Consider the following 18,486-nt stretch of genomic DNA (forward strand, 5'->3'; position numbering starts at 1 on the left):
GATGCCCCAGGAGTTCTCGCGGAGCAATCGATACGATGTGTTACCAAATTAATTCGTGACCAAATCCTTAAAATAGAATGAAATATGGAGTTGGCCTTGTCGACCGGTGGCTGTAAAACACACAAACGTGACAGAATGAAAACTTACAACATCAAGCAAAGCAAATTTTTTAAAAAAATTCCCGCGTAACGCCGAAGAAGCCAAGTTTCTGTGCGAGGAGCTGACGTTTCTCATGCTTTAGCCGTGTAACGCAGCTCAATAAGTAGCACTGTCGCTTTTTATCCGAACAGGCTATTCAAATTTGAGAAGACTGAGCGCGAGCTGAGTGGTCCAAGAGCGCTTTTTAGAGTGCTAACGCACACCGCGAGGGTGTGTAAGTGTACGGGGTTCTGTTCAGTAATTCTTAATGGCTTTTAGCATCAACTGTAATCATTTATGACATTCTCTTTCTCTAAAATGACCTTGTTCTAGCACTGTCACCGCACTCCCCCACCCCCCACGCAAATTCACACATAGAACTGAAAGTGCTTGTTTGCCACTTGTGCACGTCCTTGCACGAGTCTGTTGCTTGTGACAATGTGCACTTAAAAAGTTGCTACACGGTGTTTTTATACTTCCAAAGTACACATTATGTAATGTCAAGCGATGGTGTCGCATAAAACAACAACTCTCTAGTGGCAGTGTATGATCTTGTCAGTTGACAGCAGCTGATAATCGCATGAAGTCACTCTGTTTACTACATTTGTTGAGCATACCTGAGCATCACGCTGTGATGGGGCTGTGTGCAGTTTTTTGTTGTATGAATTCATGGATCCGAGTAGGCACACGGCATGCATATGTTTGTGTCTCTGCGTGTTGCGTGAACACAGTAAATATATTGAAGCCATGCATGGATGCATGCGCCGATTTGCGCTGCGATACGGACGGGCGGCCCGTCTGACGCTAGTTTGTGGCGTCGGCGTGTATGTCTGCGAGCTTCTGCGTGTGGTGAACAGCTGCTATATAGAGCCTGTCGTGGGCATGAGGTAATTAGTGCAGAAGATAATCATATTATTTGGACGGCCGACCAGCGGAGGTTCAAAGTGAGGGGAGGCAGGTGAGCTTGTATGGCCAGCAGCTGCATGTTAACTAAGTTAAAAATGAATCGCATAAGTCCTGAAAGCGGGAAGGACAAATTAAGCTGACAGTGAGAGAGGGGAGGTGAGAAAAAAAAACAACACACACACTTAAGGTGGCACAGCATGAGGCGCAGGATGTTAAACTAACACCACGGGGCAAAAGAGAGAACATTATTCTTTCGTTTCAGTTTGTTTCTGTAGAATAAGCAAAATAAATAAATCAAACTACTTGATAGACAGCAAAAATAAATAAACAGCAAGGCCACACCCACAACCTCTACATCTATTAAAGCCTAAAAGCTACTACTTCTACATATAATATATTTATATTTCCAAGGTGCGTTCAGATGCACCAAAAAGAGATTCTCTAGCTGTATACATTTGGCTGTAAAATTGTAACTTTGCATGAATGGTAGGTACGGTTTGTCACATGGCTCATTTAATGTATACGATGACAGGTTCTTTTTAAGTGTAGCAAATCACAACACAATCAGGAACAACCTTCACATTCAGAAGTAGTAATTTCTTGCTGATTGCTTTTATTTTGCTTCATTATGAGCCAATCTCAGGATGCAATACAAAGATGCCTGAAGCCAGATTGAGAAGAACCTGTACGATTCTTTTCATGTATTCATGTTGTACCTGGGCAGAAGGATAAAAATGCTACTTTGCTGATATACTTGCATGCATGACGGTCATGGAATTAACTTTTGCATACGTCACATGTTTCGTGAGCGCACATTTCTTTTTACTTGGCGCATGGATTCTGACCTGACACTTTCCATATGTGTGCGCTACTTGCTTTACTTGAATCTCAGTGACAATTTGTTTCGGTGCAAATGGTCATCGGTGTCTTATGTTTATAACAAAGCATTTGACTTGCGGACATGTTTTATGACATATATGGGATCCCATGTAAATCCGTCTTTATGAGCATGGCATAACCTGACGAAAGTCATAACAAATAAGATTTAGACTGGCCATTCTTGCCACAAACTGTGAGGAGAGAGAGGATCTAGAACTTGGAGTGAGTCCAAAAGACTCCACCAGATACTGGATACTTCACCTGGCACACCTGCTGTTCAACTGACAACTGCCTCTAGTTAGCCATACATATACCGTATTTAGATTGATATACATATTATTATATAGAGAGAGATACATCTCTATGATGCAGTACAATAGTAAAGTTTTATTGGATATACAGTAGTTTTTGAAAATAATTTCAATCAATTGCGTGGCCAAACTTTTGTTCCCGGAAGTACTCTTCAGGCTCTATCTGAACACACCTTGTTCCAAATCATCGTTGGAATCGTTTGTACCTGTTTTGACTGCAAGACGTCAAGGTGAAAGCAGCGGTCCGCATGGGGCATATGCGGTGAGGTTACATTGGAAAGTGAGTTAGAACAACTATTCCCCGGGCTACTAGACTACGTGATCTCGGCATCCCTCCTTTAATTCACCGTTCCCTCACTCAGGAAGCTGCGGCATCGAGCGCAGCTTCACTGTGGGTGAGCCAGCGTGTGTGTGTGAGTAAGTGACTGCACCTGTTCCGGCTGGTTGGCATTGGACAGTGGGATCACCATCCAGATGATGTTGAGGTTGTTGAGAGCAGCGCTGGTGCTGAAGGAGCAAGGCAGGACGGCTGCTTGGCCTCGGGCTACCTGGATACTGCTCTGCGACACCATCACATCCAGTGCGTGGACGCTCACTGCAAAGGGAGACAGAAACCGATCGGTGACTTCAGGCACAAAAGATACCGTTGCAAGACACAACATTAAAACTCATTCAGTACCAGCCAATTCTGGACCAAGTCTGAAAAGACGTTTAAAAACGTCTTTGGGAGTGAATGAGTTAAGTATACGGAATGATCTAATTCGATCATATATAAACGCACTGTCAAAAACATTGTCAAAGTGGTATTAATGAACAATATATTTTTTTCGTGAACTGCTGAGGGAAAGAATGTTAGCTTAGCACAAATATTTCAGAGTCAAACCAATATTCTTCTGTCATTATTATCTGAAAGAATATTTGACGCATATCTTGTCCAGGATCACATTGAATTCCATTGATCTACTCGGTAATATAGAAGTAAAATATTCGAAAGAATAGCAAAGCCTCCTGGATGTCTAGCCAACACAATTGTAACTTTGCAAAAGATGCATCACCAAAAAGGTAGCGTCAGTGTATTACTGTATCTTGTTTTAAATCATTTTGTTTGGAGATGTTGCCTATGTGTGAGTTGTAAATAGCAGCTTCAATGTCATCTGCTTGTGTGTATCAAGGACTCTTCTCCAGTGAATTGTGTCATTAAATGAAACACAGCAACAGTTATCAACAGCGTTATTCATGTAAGGTATCAAAAGGTTTGTGGTTTGTGAAACCAATGTTAACTCTCAAAAAGCAAAAGGAGCGATGGAGCTAGTTTGTTCGTCTAGCAACAGCTGTCGGATATCGCCGCCTCACAAAGACAAAATATGAACATGCGCAACCTATTTCTAGTTCGGCTAAAGAAGTTACAGCCCAAACCAAATTACATCTCCACGCCAGAAGTCATGTCCGAAACCCTCAATGACTTCATCTTTATCGAAAGATTGTGAGGGGGAAGATGCCTCTGATAGAATTAAAGATAATTGATCATGTCCTGTTAATCCTCTTTGTTGGTGATGATGTCTGATGCTGATCTTGCCGCTAGGATGCAGGGGGTTAGCCAAATGATACGTTAAATACGGATCTTGGCCGTTTGTGTTTTGTCTCGGTCAGTGATTCCCAACCAGTGTGCCGGGGAACCTTATCAAATTCTGTGTGCCTTATCAAATTCCACTTAATTGAAGAGAAAATTATTTATTAATAACAAATAATGTATCTTGTCCCTTTATCTATGCCGGCAACTTATCGTGACAGAAAAAACAAATACATGATAGTCTATTAGATGGCAAAAAAGTATGAAATTGACATATCTATCATTTTTTTTTGTGTGACGATTCTATTTGGTGGTGTGCAGTGCGATTTAAGAACAAGGTTGACAATCACTGGTCCAAGTCACTCTGTTATCACTGCTAGGAGGCCGAAAGTTTTTATTATTTTTTATTATTATTACCGTCTGTTGCTTTCTTGGTCTGACTGCAACTTCCTACGCTTTTTTTTGTGTTCTATATACACCCACTCGATACACCAGGGAGGTCGGCTAAACCACTTCTCATTGATATAATCATGAAAAAAAACTAAATTATTCAGGCCTTTTTACTTCAAGATATTGCATTCAAATGTCAGCCCCGCTGTGACTCCTTTGCACCGATCGATTTTGCACATGGTAAAGACAAACAACGTCCTCATTACAGGTAATGAGTCGCCATCAAGTCATATTGAATTCAAGAACAACTGAAGAGAGAGAGAAAAAGAAAGAAAGAAAAAAATAGAGTCGGAGGATCTTCCCTCAGAATGCTTCCCCCAAGGCCGAAGCTCACAATTAGCTGCCGGGCTCATTTGACAACTCGGGATTCAGAAAACCTCTGAGTAAGGTGTCGCTAAAGAGCCAACATACAGAATTTAAAATAAATTTAAAAACACGTCTGTTGGTCTGTCTGTCTGTTTTTTTTTTTTTTTTATATGGTATGAGACAAATAATGAGTCATCCACTGAAATCATTGGGAAATCATGCTCCCGTCGACTGCAAAGACAGTTGAGTTCTTTTGTTTAAACTTGTCGGGTAAAAACTCTTAGACAGTGGTTGACTGGCCAATCAAGAGGCCTTTTATAATGTCTGTAACTATACTAAATGTTCTGTTTCAAATTACTGATAGGACTATCTAAAACCCTACTCAAGCTGGGTGAATTTCTTTCTCAACTTGAAGTTACAAGGAAAGGCCGACTGGAAGTTCCTGACTGATTGTCGGATGATTTTATGAAATGCCATTTTTCATTTTCAACCCCAAATGGTTTTTCTCTTTCTTTTAGTTTGTCCTTGTCCCCAATGTGGGGGTTAAGATCAGGGGATGTTGTTAATATTTGTCAACCTTTGAGATTTTTCTGTGTTTAAGGGAGACATATAAATACATTTGAGTGCTTGACTTGAAATGTCACAGATGTGGTAGTTAACAGTAACGATTTGGTTTTCTGGTGCAGATGAATATGCAAAATTGCGTCGCAGTACTTATTTCGTCATCTGTCGTTTTGTTGAGTTCATAACGTTGATTACATGAAATAGTGAGCTTTAATGATCTCTTGCATTACTGAATGGCTCTTTTGATTCTTGCTCCGGGCTGAACTCAGTAGTTGCCTCCATGTCTCCGTGATTATGGAAATTGTCACAGGGGGGAACAAACCTCACGACCACAAAGGCTATTTCTTTTCAGTTAAAACAATTGCATAGAAATGGGCCGTGATACAGCTATGATCAAAACTGAGCAGCAGCTGTTGAATGCCTGAATAAAGTTGATTGTTCTTTTTTTTTTTTGAAGGCCATATTTTTGATGAAACTCATTGGTTGAACTCACATTCCCCGGTTAAAAGGAGGTTGAAGACAGCGCAAGAGAAAAGTGTTGTTTTAAGAGAGGCCATATTGAAACCGCCACCGCAGGCAACGTAACAGCCCTTGAGGAGTGAAGCGATAAACAACATTGAGGATCTGTTGGAAAGCTCGAAGTTTCCATTTAGGAGTCGTCGCGTGTCATAACTGCTTTTGGATCATGCATGACAAAGAACTACATCACACAAGGTACAAGTATATACATTTTCTATATGATGCATGCGTGTGAGGGTCAAGTTCAAGGTGCATCCATGGCAACACAGAGAACAAAGATTCCAATACTGTGGATAGGTACAAATCTAGAATTCACATAAGCACTGCTGCACACACATACACGTAATCACATACACACAATGACTGTCTAGCAAGTTATTTGCATCTTGTAATTTTGCTCTTACGACACTGAGGATGTGATGAGATGAGCCCTTTGGGACCGCTACACAGCAAGCACACACGGAGCGACACCAGGGCAGTTCACAGTGGCGAGGGGGGGCAGCAGGTTGGTGGGAGGGCTTAGGAAAGTAAAAGGCGTATCACTGAAAGCCAGACCTTTTTGTTAGTTACTCGTTACTGCTCTTGTAAAATATGTGAATAATTAATAAGTAATAAGTAAGTAATAAATATGTGAGGGAAAAAAATTGACAGCTAACAGTTGGCCATTTTCATGCATGATAAAAACCTTTTTTTCCAACTGCATTTCTTTGTGTGAACGTGAGACTTTCATGGACGGGGGTGGAAAATAGTCTGGGAGCAATGAGAGATCGAGCGTAAAAACGCGTGCATCTCCCGCTCGGGGGGGGGAACAGTTGGCCACGCCGATCCCACTTCAAATTTGAGTTGTACACTTTGAAAATAGTTGGACTCAAATGGCAAATCACTTTCAATTCTACACTGACTGAAAACATTGAACTTCATTAAACAAGCATATATGTGAACAGTTCTCTGCAACTTTGGGGGCTGAGAACTGCAGCGGGCTATTGCAGCACTGCTGGATACACACCTCAGTGCGCTTGAGGTCAGGTTCTAAATAATCTATCCGTGACTGAAACAAAAGTGACCCCACCGCACAAGCTATGAGTCCTTTGTTCTTTTATGCAAGTTTCAATGGGCTTCGGAGTAAAAAAGTTGGGAGTTCAATGCTAGTCCAAACCTGTCTCCCTTTAAAACCAGTGGTCCGGTATGAAGCGCAAAATAGGACAACGGAATCCCTCACTCTGGAGTAACTTAAGTTCTACAACATGTCAGAATGTGAAATCATTCTGTGATGGATTTGATCATTTTTATTTTTTTCCAAACCCAAACCATGATGTCAGCTCGGTATCTGGCAACGAGTCACTCACGTGACCTTTCCATCCATTTCTATGCCTTCCACTGATCTCCCGGCGCTGCACTCCACCCTCCTCAAGCTGCTCGCCAAACATTTGCCCATCATCATCAGAGCTTTAAAAATCTCTTGCTCATCCTTCCTCTCATCCCCCCGCCCCGCCCATCATAGTTGACCTATTAGCCACATAGACAACCACCTAACAGCACTCACATGACTAGCCTTCATAGGTTCGTCTCCCTTAGTATCAACTGCAAAGTACAGCAGTTTAACACTTTCATGCACCAACAATGATAACCCGTAATCTGGTAACATGATAAGATGTACACCGTCGTAACCGCTGTCCTTGAAAGGGTTAAGATAAGATAAAATAAGATAAGAAAACCTTTATTTGTCTCACAATGGAGAGATTCCCAAGCAAAATTATGGAAGGGAGAAGTAGAAGAACAAAAAGTATATCAAGAAATATAAATTATAAAATATACTGTAAATATAAGTATATTAAAATGGGCGAGTGGTGGTCAGTCCAGGTTTTCAGGTCTGTCTATTCACTAGCCTGACAGCAGTCGGCAGGAACGAGCGTCTTACCAAAACTTAAACTAACCAAAGAAAAATGAAGAAGCCTAGTGTGCCATTTTAAGACATTTTTATCTTGAAACGACAGTCTTTTTACGACCTTACTTGTGGTGTTTGGTCACACCCAGTCACATGAGAATCAGCTTACTTTAGACTTTCTCCTCATGTGACTTAAGACGGCCTGTTTAAGAGAGCTGCGGGTCACCACTTTCGATTGATTAGGTATGCATGAACAACCCCTCTGCCCAAAACAAAAAAAAAAACAGTGTACATACTGTTTGGTGAAACAAATCAAGAAACCAATTGATCATTCTCCACAGCATTAGCAACAAAGTACTACTTCTACCACGATGAAAGAAAGCTGACGACCAGTGATTAACATGAAACTATTGTGCTTGACTGGGTAAAGTGAGTGAGCAGAAGGTTAAAGTAGGCCAGCACAACCCTTGTGCACAGATAAGCTTGGGCACTGGAAGACTACTGATAAAGCAGTGAACAGATGGCTCAGCACATGTATACCCGAACTTAACTAACAGACATGCACACACACACACACATGCACGCACATGTACACACACACACACAATCACTTAGACACAATGTCCACAAAGTACCTTCTTCCATTGTGGACAGTAATCATAAAGAGCCAGTCTCGTTCTAAACTCGGTTCACGTATTTACTCAGATTACGAACATAAAAAGAAAACAAACAAACATGTTGGTTTACAAAAAATAACATTTGACAAACAAGAGCTGAATTCTCCCAAAAGAATCCACCAGCTCCCTCATATCGCGCCTCTGTGTGGAGTAATTCCATTTCCTGGCAAACTGCACGTTTGGCAAACCTGCCACAATGTCTGCATATAAATCTCACTTCCTGGCAAGCATACTGATCTGCCAGTAAGATGACATGATTGGCAACAGGCTCAATTTTGGTCTTTGGCAGCTCTAATCCTGAAGTCCCTTTTAACTGGGTGACATGCCCGTGTTTGTCCCAATCAAGCCCCAAAAAAGGCAATCTAGTCTTAGCGACTTGGTTTCCAGGTACATCTTGATGAACAAAATGAACACAATGATGAAAGACTGACAAATAGGCCGTGCTTTGAGCGCATGAGTGTGCAGTCTCACTGTCCTTAACTCATTCAGTACCAGCCAATTCTGGACCGAGTCTGAAAAGACGTTTCAAAACGTCTTTGGGAGTGAATGAGTTAATTACTCTGTCTCCAGTGTTTGCAGGTTCAGGAAAAAAATCCTGACACTCTGTCCACTGTCTGCACGAACAGGTTAACCTAAATGCTGTCTAAGCCTCTAGCCAGAGCAAGCAGATAATGCCGGTGTGCCTATTACTGGAACCATCAGTTAGCTTGAGGTAATCTTATCTGCAGTGCCCTGTGCTAATTGTCTTGTAAGTCTGCATTGATTGTATTGCTTGCTCTTGAGTTTGTGTGTCCATGAATGTTCTCGGATCCTTCCTTGCTTTACTGTAGTTCTCTAAAATCTCAGGAAAGCAGTGATTTGAAATGCAACCCACCCCAAAGACTGGCAAAAACCGAACCCTGAGAATCGGCAGGTCCTCAGCAGTGATTCCATCCAATAGGAATGAGGGCTTGTCACAATTTATCTTCTTTTTGAACCTGTGTGTGCTTCACCTTCACTATGAACACTCAGCTCAGTTGAAGCAGAAAAAAAAAATGGGAATTATGAGAACAAAGGCGGGGACACTGAGCAGTTTTATCTTTCAAAGTGCTTCAAATCGATTTTGTCATAAAAGTTCAACATAGGACATGTTGTTTCTCGTTCCTCATTGAATGGAACTTGAAAAACTGACTATGATGCCGGAAGGTGTCACAGATCTTTTAATTTCTGCTTGAAAGCAATCCTTTTTGTACCAATAGTCTCCTGCCTCATATGCGCACTGCTACCTGATGTTACATGGGACTGAAGTAACAGTCGCCTCTGATCACAGGCCTGAGGCTTGCCGTGCCTGCACTTCACACAAAATGAATGTGTCTGATAATTGTTCTGAATGCAGGCTCGATACGGTGCATTGTGCTCGCCACATGCATTGTTCGTTAAATGCATCCTTTTCTACAGAAATCAGCGGGAACTCCACTGCTTTTCATTTTCTATTAGATTTCCAACGACAAAAGAGATTGATTGTTTCCCTGTAACGATGGAAATTAATTTTCGAGTCTTCTTCTTACGCTAACAAGCAATAGCGGTGCTTGTGTGAATGGCAACCTGTGCGAGATCCTGTGATGGCGCCTCTCACCCAGCATATATGTATCGTTTTTAAGGACAGTTGCACTGCGAAGGGTACATCACATTAAACTTATCAGAAAGCATTTCTCCGTTTTACGATTGTCTTTCCAAGTCTCTTACGCTGTTTGAAACGAGCACCCAAACCTTACACTGAGTGCAAAAAATGAAAACGTAAATAAATTGAATTCGACTAATTTTTCGGATTTGTTCAATTGGGAACATCCGATTGTTGTTATCTGTCCTACATGCTGTCAGTTCAGAAGACAAAGTGCTGACAGAAGCAATATTGGACTGAACTGTCTTTGTTGTCTGAAGACAGCAGGATGCCATTCGGTCAGACAGGAAGGTTTAATCGTGTGAGTGCACAACAGGGGACCCAAAAGACAGACTACGGCCAGTACATTTAATTTCAGCATCTCTGATATCTATAGACAGTGACCATTTGGTGGTTTTCTTTTTGTACATCTGTTTCTCTTTGGGGGCCTGGCATCTGACATCCCGTCCAGAAGACTCATAACATTTATTCATGGCACACACACGCACTTTTTTCAACCAAACTTTTTTTGGCCATGATGACACAAAAGTTTGCAAGCTCCCTGTGGACAGCTGCTCAGTGCTGACTCAATCATGACAGATGACCAGCCAAGTGATGTATGTTATCAGTTGGAGAAGAACACGCATACAAAATTGATTACAGTACCTCCCGAAGCCATTTTAAAAAATCCACTTGCTTTTGTTTTCTCTCCCACTACATCCAAAGCATCATTTATCATTTCACTAATCAATTAGTCATGATTAATAATGCATTGAACATCTGGGTGGACTGTGATTGGTCTTCACACTCCAGTCCAAAAGTATTGGACAAATAAGGCCAGTTTGTTTGTTTTTTTTCATTTGAGTGAAAACATTTTGGGGTTGATGAATGTGAATATTATTTACAACCGGAGGTGGTACACAATTTCTATTGCAATGGCCCACCTTATTTTTAGGTGGAATGGATCCATCCATTCATCATCCATTTTCCGATACACTTCGTGCTGGAGCCTATCCCAGCTGTCTATGGGCAGTAGGCAGGGACATTAAACCGAACCGGTTGCCAGCCAATCACAGGGCACAGAGACCAACAACAACAACCATCAGGCACAGAGAGAACATGCAAACTCCACACAGGAAGGCCGGAGCTGCAATGGAACCCTGCACGCTCTGCATTGTGAGGCCAGCGTGCTAACCGGTCGAGCACCGTGCTGCATTCATTCAATGTGTGTACATTTAAAACCTACGATCTACAATAATCTACTAAAACCTGCATAGCTGCATTTCATTTGAAATGGATATTCATTAATAAATCAGAAAAGTGCTCCTACATAAGTTCCAGTATACTTTGCTGGATTGCTTTGAAGCGAGGAATTTGAGGTATACCAAGATGGTGATGCTTTCTGACTAATTCTGCCTTGCAATGTTTGGCGCAGGTCAAGCGCTGGCTCAGCAAATAGTGAGAGGACGCTGGCTTTATCATTCTGCACTCTTGTCAAATTTACAGTCTGTTTCATTCAGAAAGAATGACAGACAAATACTGTACTGCGGCACATATACAGTAGACACCTCCATCATTCATTCATACTATTCAGCAAAAAAAAACAATGCATAAAAGCTGAGTCAGTCCTCCAAAGGCAATCTGGGCTTGCCCCTGCCACCCCCCCCTTTCCCCCACCACCAGGCTGCAAAATAAAATAAAAAATTAGGGGGCAAGCTGAGGACTTGGTAACTAATCAGTCATATGTTGCGACCAAGTTATCAAAAATCAAAAATTTATCTCATTCTAAATATATTCTGTTGAATTTTTCAGTGGAATGGCACTTAATTACAAGTCGCTGCAAGTTTCTATTTTGGTAGTCATTTAGTGTTTTGTACATGCTGAAAGTGTGTGCAAGTGTATTGGTGTGTGTTTTTGTGCGTGTCTGTGTGTCGGCATGCGCTTGACGGAGCAAAGCCCCAATGCCAAGCACATCTGCTCCGGACGCCCCTGGCACCGCCATATGGCTGGCAAACACGCCTCCTCCTTCCCTTCCACAAAAGAGAGAGTTTACAATGAGAACGAAATGAATGTGCGTGTGTGCCGGGCGAGACGCGCAAGGGAACAAAGGCAAAAAAAAATTAAAAATAAAAAAGTCTAACAGCTGACGAGTGAGGAGTCACACGTGCTGCCCATTAGAAGAAGCACCTCCCCTCCAAACAGACTAATGTTTTAAACAGCCCGACACAACAGCACTTTTTGCCTCCACGTGGCACAGAGGGCATGCCGCTTATTACATAAAAGCTCAGCTGCTGATTTTTTCTTCTTTTTTTTTTTACCTGGATGAGAGCATGCCCCAGTGCTACAAAACAAAAGAGATCATTTTGGGAGATTCATGTGGTGGAGGAAGTATGTAAAGCCGATTGACAGCAAACTGGAAAGACACACTGGCGCTTTCCTCTGCATACAGCCGTAAGATTATGTTCTTGTCACATGAAGTAGGCTGACATGATTATAATTAGTATTCCAAGAAAGTTTAAGTGCTAAATTAATTTGAAGATTTTTTTGGGGGGGCGGGGGGGGCAATACACTACTTGGGCGGGCCGGTAGTCCAGTGGTTAGCATGTCAACTTTACAGTGCGGAGGGACAGAGTTCAATTCCAGCTCCATTCTCCCTGTGTGGAGTTTACATGTTCTCCCCGGGCATGAGTGGGTTTTTTCCGGGTGCTCCGGTTTCCTCCCACATTCCAAAACCATGCATGGCAGGCTGACTGAACACTCTAAATTGTCCCTGGGTGTGAGTGTGGGCGCAAATGTTTGTTTGTTTCTGTGTGCCCTGTGATTGGCTGGCAACCCATTCAGGGTGTCCCCCGCCTACTGCCCAAAATCGCTGGGATGGGCTCCAGCAACCCCCATGCCCCAGTGAGGATAAAGGGCTTCGGAAAATGAATGAATGGATGAATACACTACTTGATAGAAATCTAATAATCTGTCGACAAAAGTACAGTGCCCCCTTTTGTCTTAAAAATAGTTTGACACACCAGACCCCTCCACGCCTCTTCTCGACTGAGCCACGAGCCGAGCGCGAGTTGGTTATCTCCCGGTCACATGAAATAATTTGACTGTCTGAGACTGCCTTACTTTTAAATAAGCTTACATGGCAAACCATCGGTATGTAAATAGGGAACCGATTGTACACGATCCACGTGCACTCTCTCCAGCTTTGGCGCTCCTTTCCTCCTGTACTATAGCCTCGCTGGGATGGAAAATCCATCGGAGTTGGTCAGAAAACCACGGTATTATTAAATGGAGCTTAGCATCCGTCGAAGAGCTTTCATAATGCCGAAGGCTCAACGCGTTGACATCAAAAACGCAAGCGAGAAGGACTTCAACAACAATATCTCGTGACAACAGTGCGCACGTCACTCTATTCTCGTATCTTACTTCAGTACGCAGACGAATCGAGAACACGCCCCTGAAAATCAGCTGAGCTATTCACAGTTCGGGGCACAGAAAGAATGCATTCATCACAAGACTAGCGTGGAAGGAACACTCGCACTTCCTCACTCTACTTCTGTTTCAAAGACGGTACGGGGAATGCAAAACATTTCCCCAGAAACTCCCCAAATAAATCTGTGGAATCAAAGTCAAAGGGTGCAGGACATACACAGCATTTCAAGCAGCCGGGTGATAATTCCGACATATAAACACAAGGAGAGATGGATTTTGAAGAGGAGAAAAGAGAGTCAAGGTGGTGGATGCCGTTTGGCGCCAAAAGGCCAATGGCTCTTCTTGGGTCACTCCCAGGAAAGCAATGGTCGCGTGAAGCACGTGAAAGCTTCGGTGTGTGACTTTAAAACCCCTGAATGTGGAGGAAGCTGAAACTGTCAAATGAAACACGATTATTGGATAAGAGATCAAGGGCAAATGTGGACAAGTATAAATCGTGGATCAATGTGACTGGAAATGGTTTTCACATTGACTGCGAATATATTTCTGGATCTCCTGCAGCCTCGTTACTTCTCAGCGTGTTCATGCTACTGCAGAGCATTTTGAAATTGAATGCTTTCACGAGAATATGTTTTGCCATGTTTAGTTCGGGTTTAATAATCATGAATGAAACATGATTTCCCGTTTCGAGGGAATTGCTTGCTCAATTGTTTCTCAGATTTATACCTACACACATGACCAAAACTGTTGATGAATCACATCGTGTGGTTTGCTTGTTTTCACATGTAGGCTGAAAACAATAATCATAATTAGAAGAAGAAGGTCATCAGCGACATCTTTGGACACAATTTTATACGACGCAATCAAGTCCAAAAGTCCAAATTCCAACTTGAGAAAGTAAAACATGGATACAGATGACAATGCTCATTCTTTGGCAAAGTGATTTAAAAAAACAAATGCTAATATCTTTGTACGCTGTTCAGACCTATAATCCAATTTTTGCACGAGTGCCAAAGAGGCAATCACTTCCCTTAACACAAGAGGTGTCGCTGATGGTGTAGTGGTACACTGCACCTTACTTATGCACCGACAGAGTGAGCTCAGCTCCGGCAACCCCCCGCCACCCTCCTTCAGGATACGCGGTGATGATAAAGGATGGATGAATGGACAAGTGGCAATGAATTTGAAATCAGTATTGTTTGAACTTTTACAAATCGTCCCCAAGTTTTAAAGAAGAATAATTGAGCTTGACAAAGAACGCGAGCCCTGTGTGACCTGACCTCTGATTTCCGTAATGCAAGGAGGGAAGGAAGCAATCTGAGATGAGTGGATTGGACCGATAGAGCAAAGCCACAGACCAGTGATGGGCAAACTACGGCCCACGGGCCAGATCCGGCCCGTTGGTCTTTTTAATCCGGCCCGCCAAAGATTGGTCCACAATTAAGGTTTGAATGCATTCATTTCGTTTAGACTTGTAAGGACAGGTATTTCAACACCACGTGGCGCAGTTACTTCAAGTTGCAGAGCACAGGGAGGGAGGTGAAGACGAAGAAAGAGTGAGAGAGTAATGGCCATGGAAGGGAAAGTAATATGTATCTGATTAAACAAAGCAGGTAACAAAGTACGAAACATTCAGGAGACGCCTGGAGTCGGAAAGACTCAAATCTACGAGACTTTGAAAAACAAGGAAGCGATTCTTACTCAGTCCGATTCTGGCAATTTCCATGCTCAGAGTGAATTGCTTGTGGCTCGAGTAAATGAACATTTACTAGAATGGTTTGATTGTTATCATGTTAAAAACTTTCCGCAAACTGGACCGCTAATAAGAGTCGGAGCAGTCAAATGTGTAGAGCGTGAACAACAAGGGGCTCAGTACACATCCTTGAGGAGAACCGGTGCTGAGTCGGATGGTGGAGGAGAATGTTACATTATTACTGGCATACAAATACATTGTGCTATCTTCTTTATTTTCTATTTCTATTTCGAACTTTTGGCCTGGCCCTCCACAATATTTTCTGCTTCTCATTTGGCCCCCCCGGGAAAATAATTGCCCACCCCTGCCATAGACCAATAATCCCTGAAAGTTTTAAAACAAAGTCAAATGTGGTGAGATGCAACAATTTCACCTCCGCTGCCATCCGTTCATTAAAACTGAATGCGGTTCTGAGTTACTTTGGATGAGATGGCTTCATAAGTTGCACCGAAGGGGCCGAATAGGAAGAATGATGCGCAAGCAAGACACTTGTTTACGGTTTCCGAGGAATTGAGGGCCTCAGCACTCTCTTATCCACAACACTAATCTCGAGAGAATATGTGCTGCTCCGTGTTCAGTGTTTCAAGTTTCTTCGATCGGCATCCTCTATTCAGTTGGTCAACCCCCCCAACCCCCCGCCCCTCCACACACACACACACGGTTCCATTAATGCCACCTTAGACAAACGACCCATTTACAATGACTAAATAAGAATCAAACAACATATTGATCCATTCACAGAGTGACCGTGTAATTTCATCACATTCGTGGCGACAGCGGCTAATGACTTTGGTGGCTTGTTGTGCCCCCAGCCCCCCCGTGCTCTCCTTCTCCGTAGACGGGCCACGACTTCAAAGCTACAGTGGTCGTATTTATTTTTATTTTTTAGAAATTGCTGCATCTTTGCCCTATGAAGGCATTTTCCAACCATCGCAGTGTCATTTACATTCAAATGAAAATCCCATCAAAAGTGATGCCGCGTGTTCAATGAGCGAAGAGTTTGGCGAGCCGTCAGCGCCGTCTTCTCTGGAGATGGGAAGAAATGAGGCGAGCGAAAGTTTGTGAAATGGAGAAAGTAAATTTGGGTGAAGTGGGAGTTTGGGAGTGTCTTGAGTTTCAGCAATAAACTCTGAAATATTTGGCACAGGGATGTGTTCCTAATGACACGGTACGTCGTGAGCAATTGGCACACGGGCGGCATATCCTATTACAGCCAATTATTGATCACCGTTCAGCTTCCACCAGAACAATCATTCCGATTGATTCTTCCAAATCAATATTAGGGTGTGAGAGTCAACCAGTGGCATCTCTATCAATGCCGCACAGCTAAAGGGCGTGGAAGGGGGGGGGGGGGGGGCAAACAATTTGCCTGTAGCGCTACGGTTGCGTAGCATGTCAAAAACGCAAATAAATAAATTAGTGATGACTTCCTCCTTGCGCTGACGAGCAATTATAGAATACTCATGTAGGTAAATGCATTCATGCACGACTCTCATGTGGGTTTTACAGTTTTGTCTTTTCTTTATTTTTCTTCTACCGTGTAGTAAGCATCTCATACAGAACTTTGAACCTCAGCATCGTTTGTGATGGCTGAAAAATTCCCACCTTTTGAACTCGCTCGACAACATCGTCTTGTTGAGCGCACGTCTCCTCTGACAGCTCGGCAATCTCTCTATAGCTTTTGATTGCATGAGAATGTTCAAGCCATATTTTATTGACTCGGCTCTTCCTCGCAAATTTCCGCGCGGCGCGCTTGTGTGTGCGCTGTTCGAAGATACGGGAAACTATTAACATGCACAAATGCACATTTAGATGCATGCAACACACACAAATATGCACACGCACCATTGATGGCAACTTAGCCTGCATGATTACTGTGACTCTAAGCTGCTTAGGGGCTCGGTCCCATCTGGCTCTTGTGTTTGTGGCATCATTCAACCACCCGGCCCACCCACTCACCCACACACCCACACAAAAACTCACATTCACACACACAAAAAACGTCACTCCTTTCCCGCAACCTCTTTCCATTTCATCCTCTATCATGCACTCCCACCGACACACTCACACACACACACAAACAAACACACATGGACACAACACAGGCGGAGCAAACGGGATGATAATCCCGCGTAATCTGGGTTTACCAACTATTAGAGCTGTGCAGTGTTTTCTTACGTAATCTAATCATCGGCAGAAACGTGCGGTCGACCACCGGAGTTTGCTTTTGTGTTCACACTGGAAGCTGGAAGCGAAGCTTCCTCATGCCACCTGGGCCATGTGGGAGAATACGCACACACAAATTCACACGCTCCGGCCAGCGATTCACTCGTAGTTCAGATTACAGCGTGATGGCACACATATGCGAATGAGCTTTAATCTGCATGCGTTTGCGTAGTTGAGGAGGTGTGTAATTTCAAATTCAGTGGGCATTCAAACTTCAACAGAACGGCAAAACAAATGTATTTCCTCTCACGACGGACTCCATGACATCCAAGCAGGATTGTAATCGTTCCACCCCAAAAGTATATTTTTTAAACGTATAGAATGGACTATAGTTGATCAATGAGCTCTCTCCGAACCTTTTGCGACCCCTGAATTTTACATTATTTGAATTAATTTATAGAAATGTTGAGCACGCATGAAGGAGCATTTCAGAGACTGAATTAACCTGCAGCACTCTTCCTTGGTTTTGAATTATTGATGAGACATAAATTCATATGTTCAGGCAGCAAAAGACACAAGTTGGAATTACAGCGAGCTGTACATATCGTATATGTTAAGTTCATATTATATGTTGAATCACATTTTTTTTACACTGGTCACGGCACGACGAAAGGGCATGGACAAAGCAAGGACATAATACATTTTGGGCCAGATTTGAAAATGGTGTGGATGCAGTTTTTTTTTTTTAATCGATTATTGAGAGAAGGCAAAATTCCATACGACTGCTTGTAATACAAAGGAAGCATGTCGTGTTGAACTTCATTTGTAGGTTGCAGAGGGGGCTCTGAAACTGTATCGAGACTCAAAGCTTATTAATTTAAAAAAAAAAGTCTTTATATTCTTCAGTTCACAACAATATTAATAATAATACAGTTAACTAAATGATCTTCAAACTCATGATCCAAAGTAGTCAGCCAGGAAATGTGCACAAGTTATTGCAAGTAGTGCCGGTGGTAATGGTCATGTTCATTGTATTAATTTGATTATATTTGACTTTACTTTGGTTGTATACTGATGTAAAAACTATCATAAATTAATGCTCTCTTTTACATTGCATCTTTGGCGAGTATGAACACTGAGCAAACACCAGCATGCTTTTTGCAGGATGGTTTGTCTTCAGTTTGTGCTGCATGTGAGACATAAATGGTCCATTTTGTATGGCAGCTTTCAGCACTTTTACTCTGAAAACCTCCTGAGGATTTCCCTCAATGACTATAAAAGATTCCATTTCACT

General features: G+C 42.5%; 1 protein-coding gene across 2 annotated transcripts in view; it reads right to left on the minus strand.

Annotated features, from left to right (window-relative positions):
* Positions 1 to 18,486, minus strand: part of igsf11 (immunoglobulin superfamily member 11) — a 68,357-nt gene that overhangs the window by 13,339 nt on the left and 36,532 nt on the right. The window contains exon 3 of one of the 2 annotated variants that reach the window (XM_052077863.1): positions 2,666 to 2,829. In XM_052077863.1, coding sequence (XP_051933823.1) covers positions 2,666 to 2,829 — 164 coding nt within the window. The other variant, XM_052077864.1, reaches the window with a different exon arrangement.

The sequence above is a fragment of the Hippocampus zosterae genome, chromosome 10 (assembly GCF_025434085.1).
Source record: "Hippocampus zosterae strain Florida chromosome 10, ASM2543408v3, whole genome shotgun sequence".
NCBI lineage: Eukaryota > Metazoa > Chordata > Actinopteri > Syngnathiformes > Syngnathidae > Hippocampus > Hippocampus zosterae.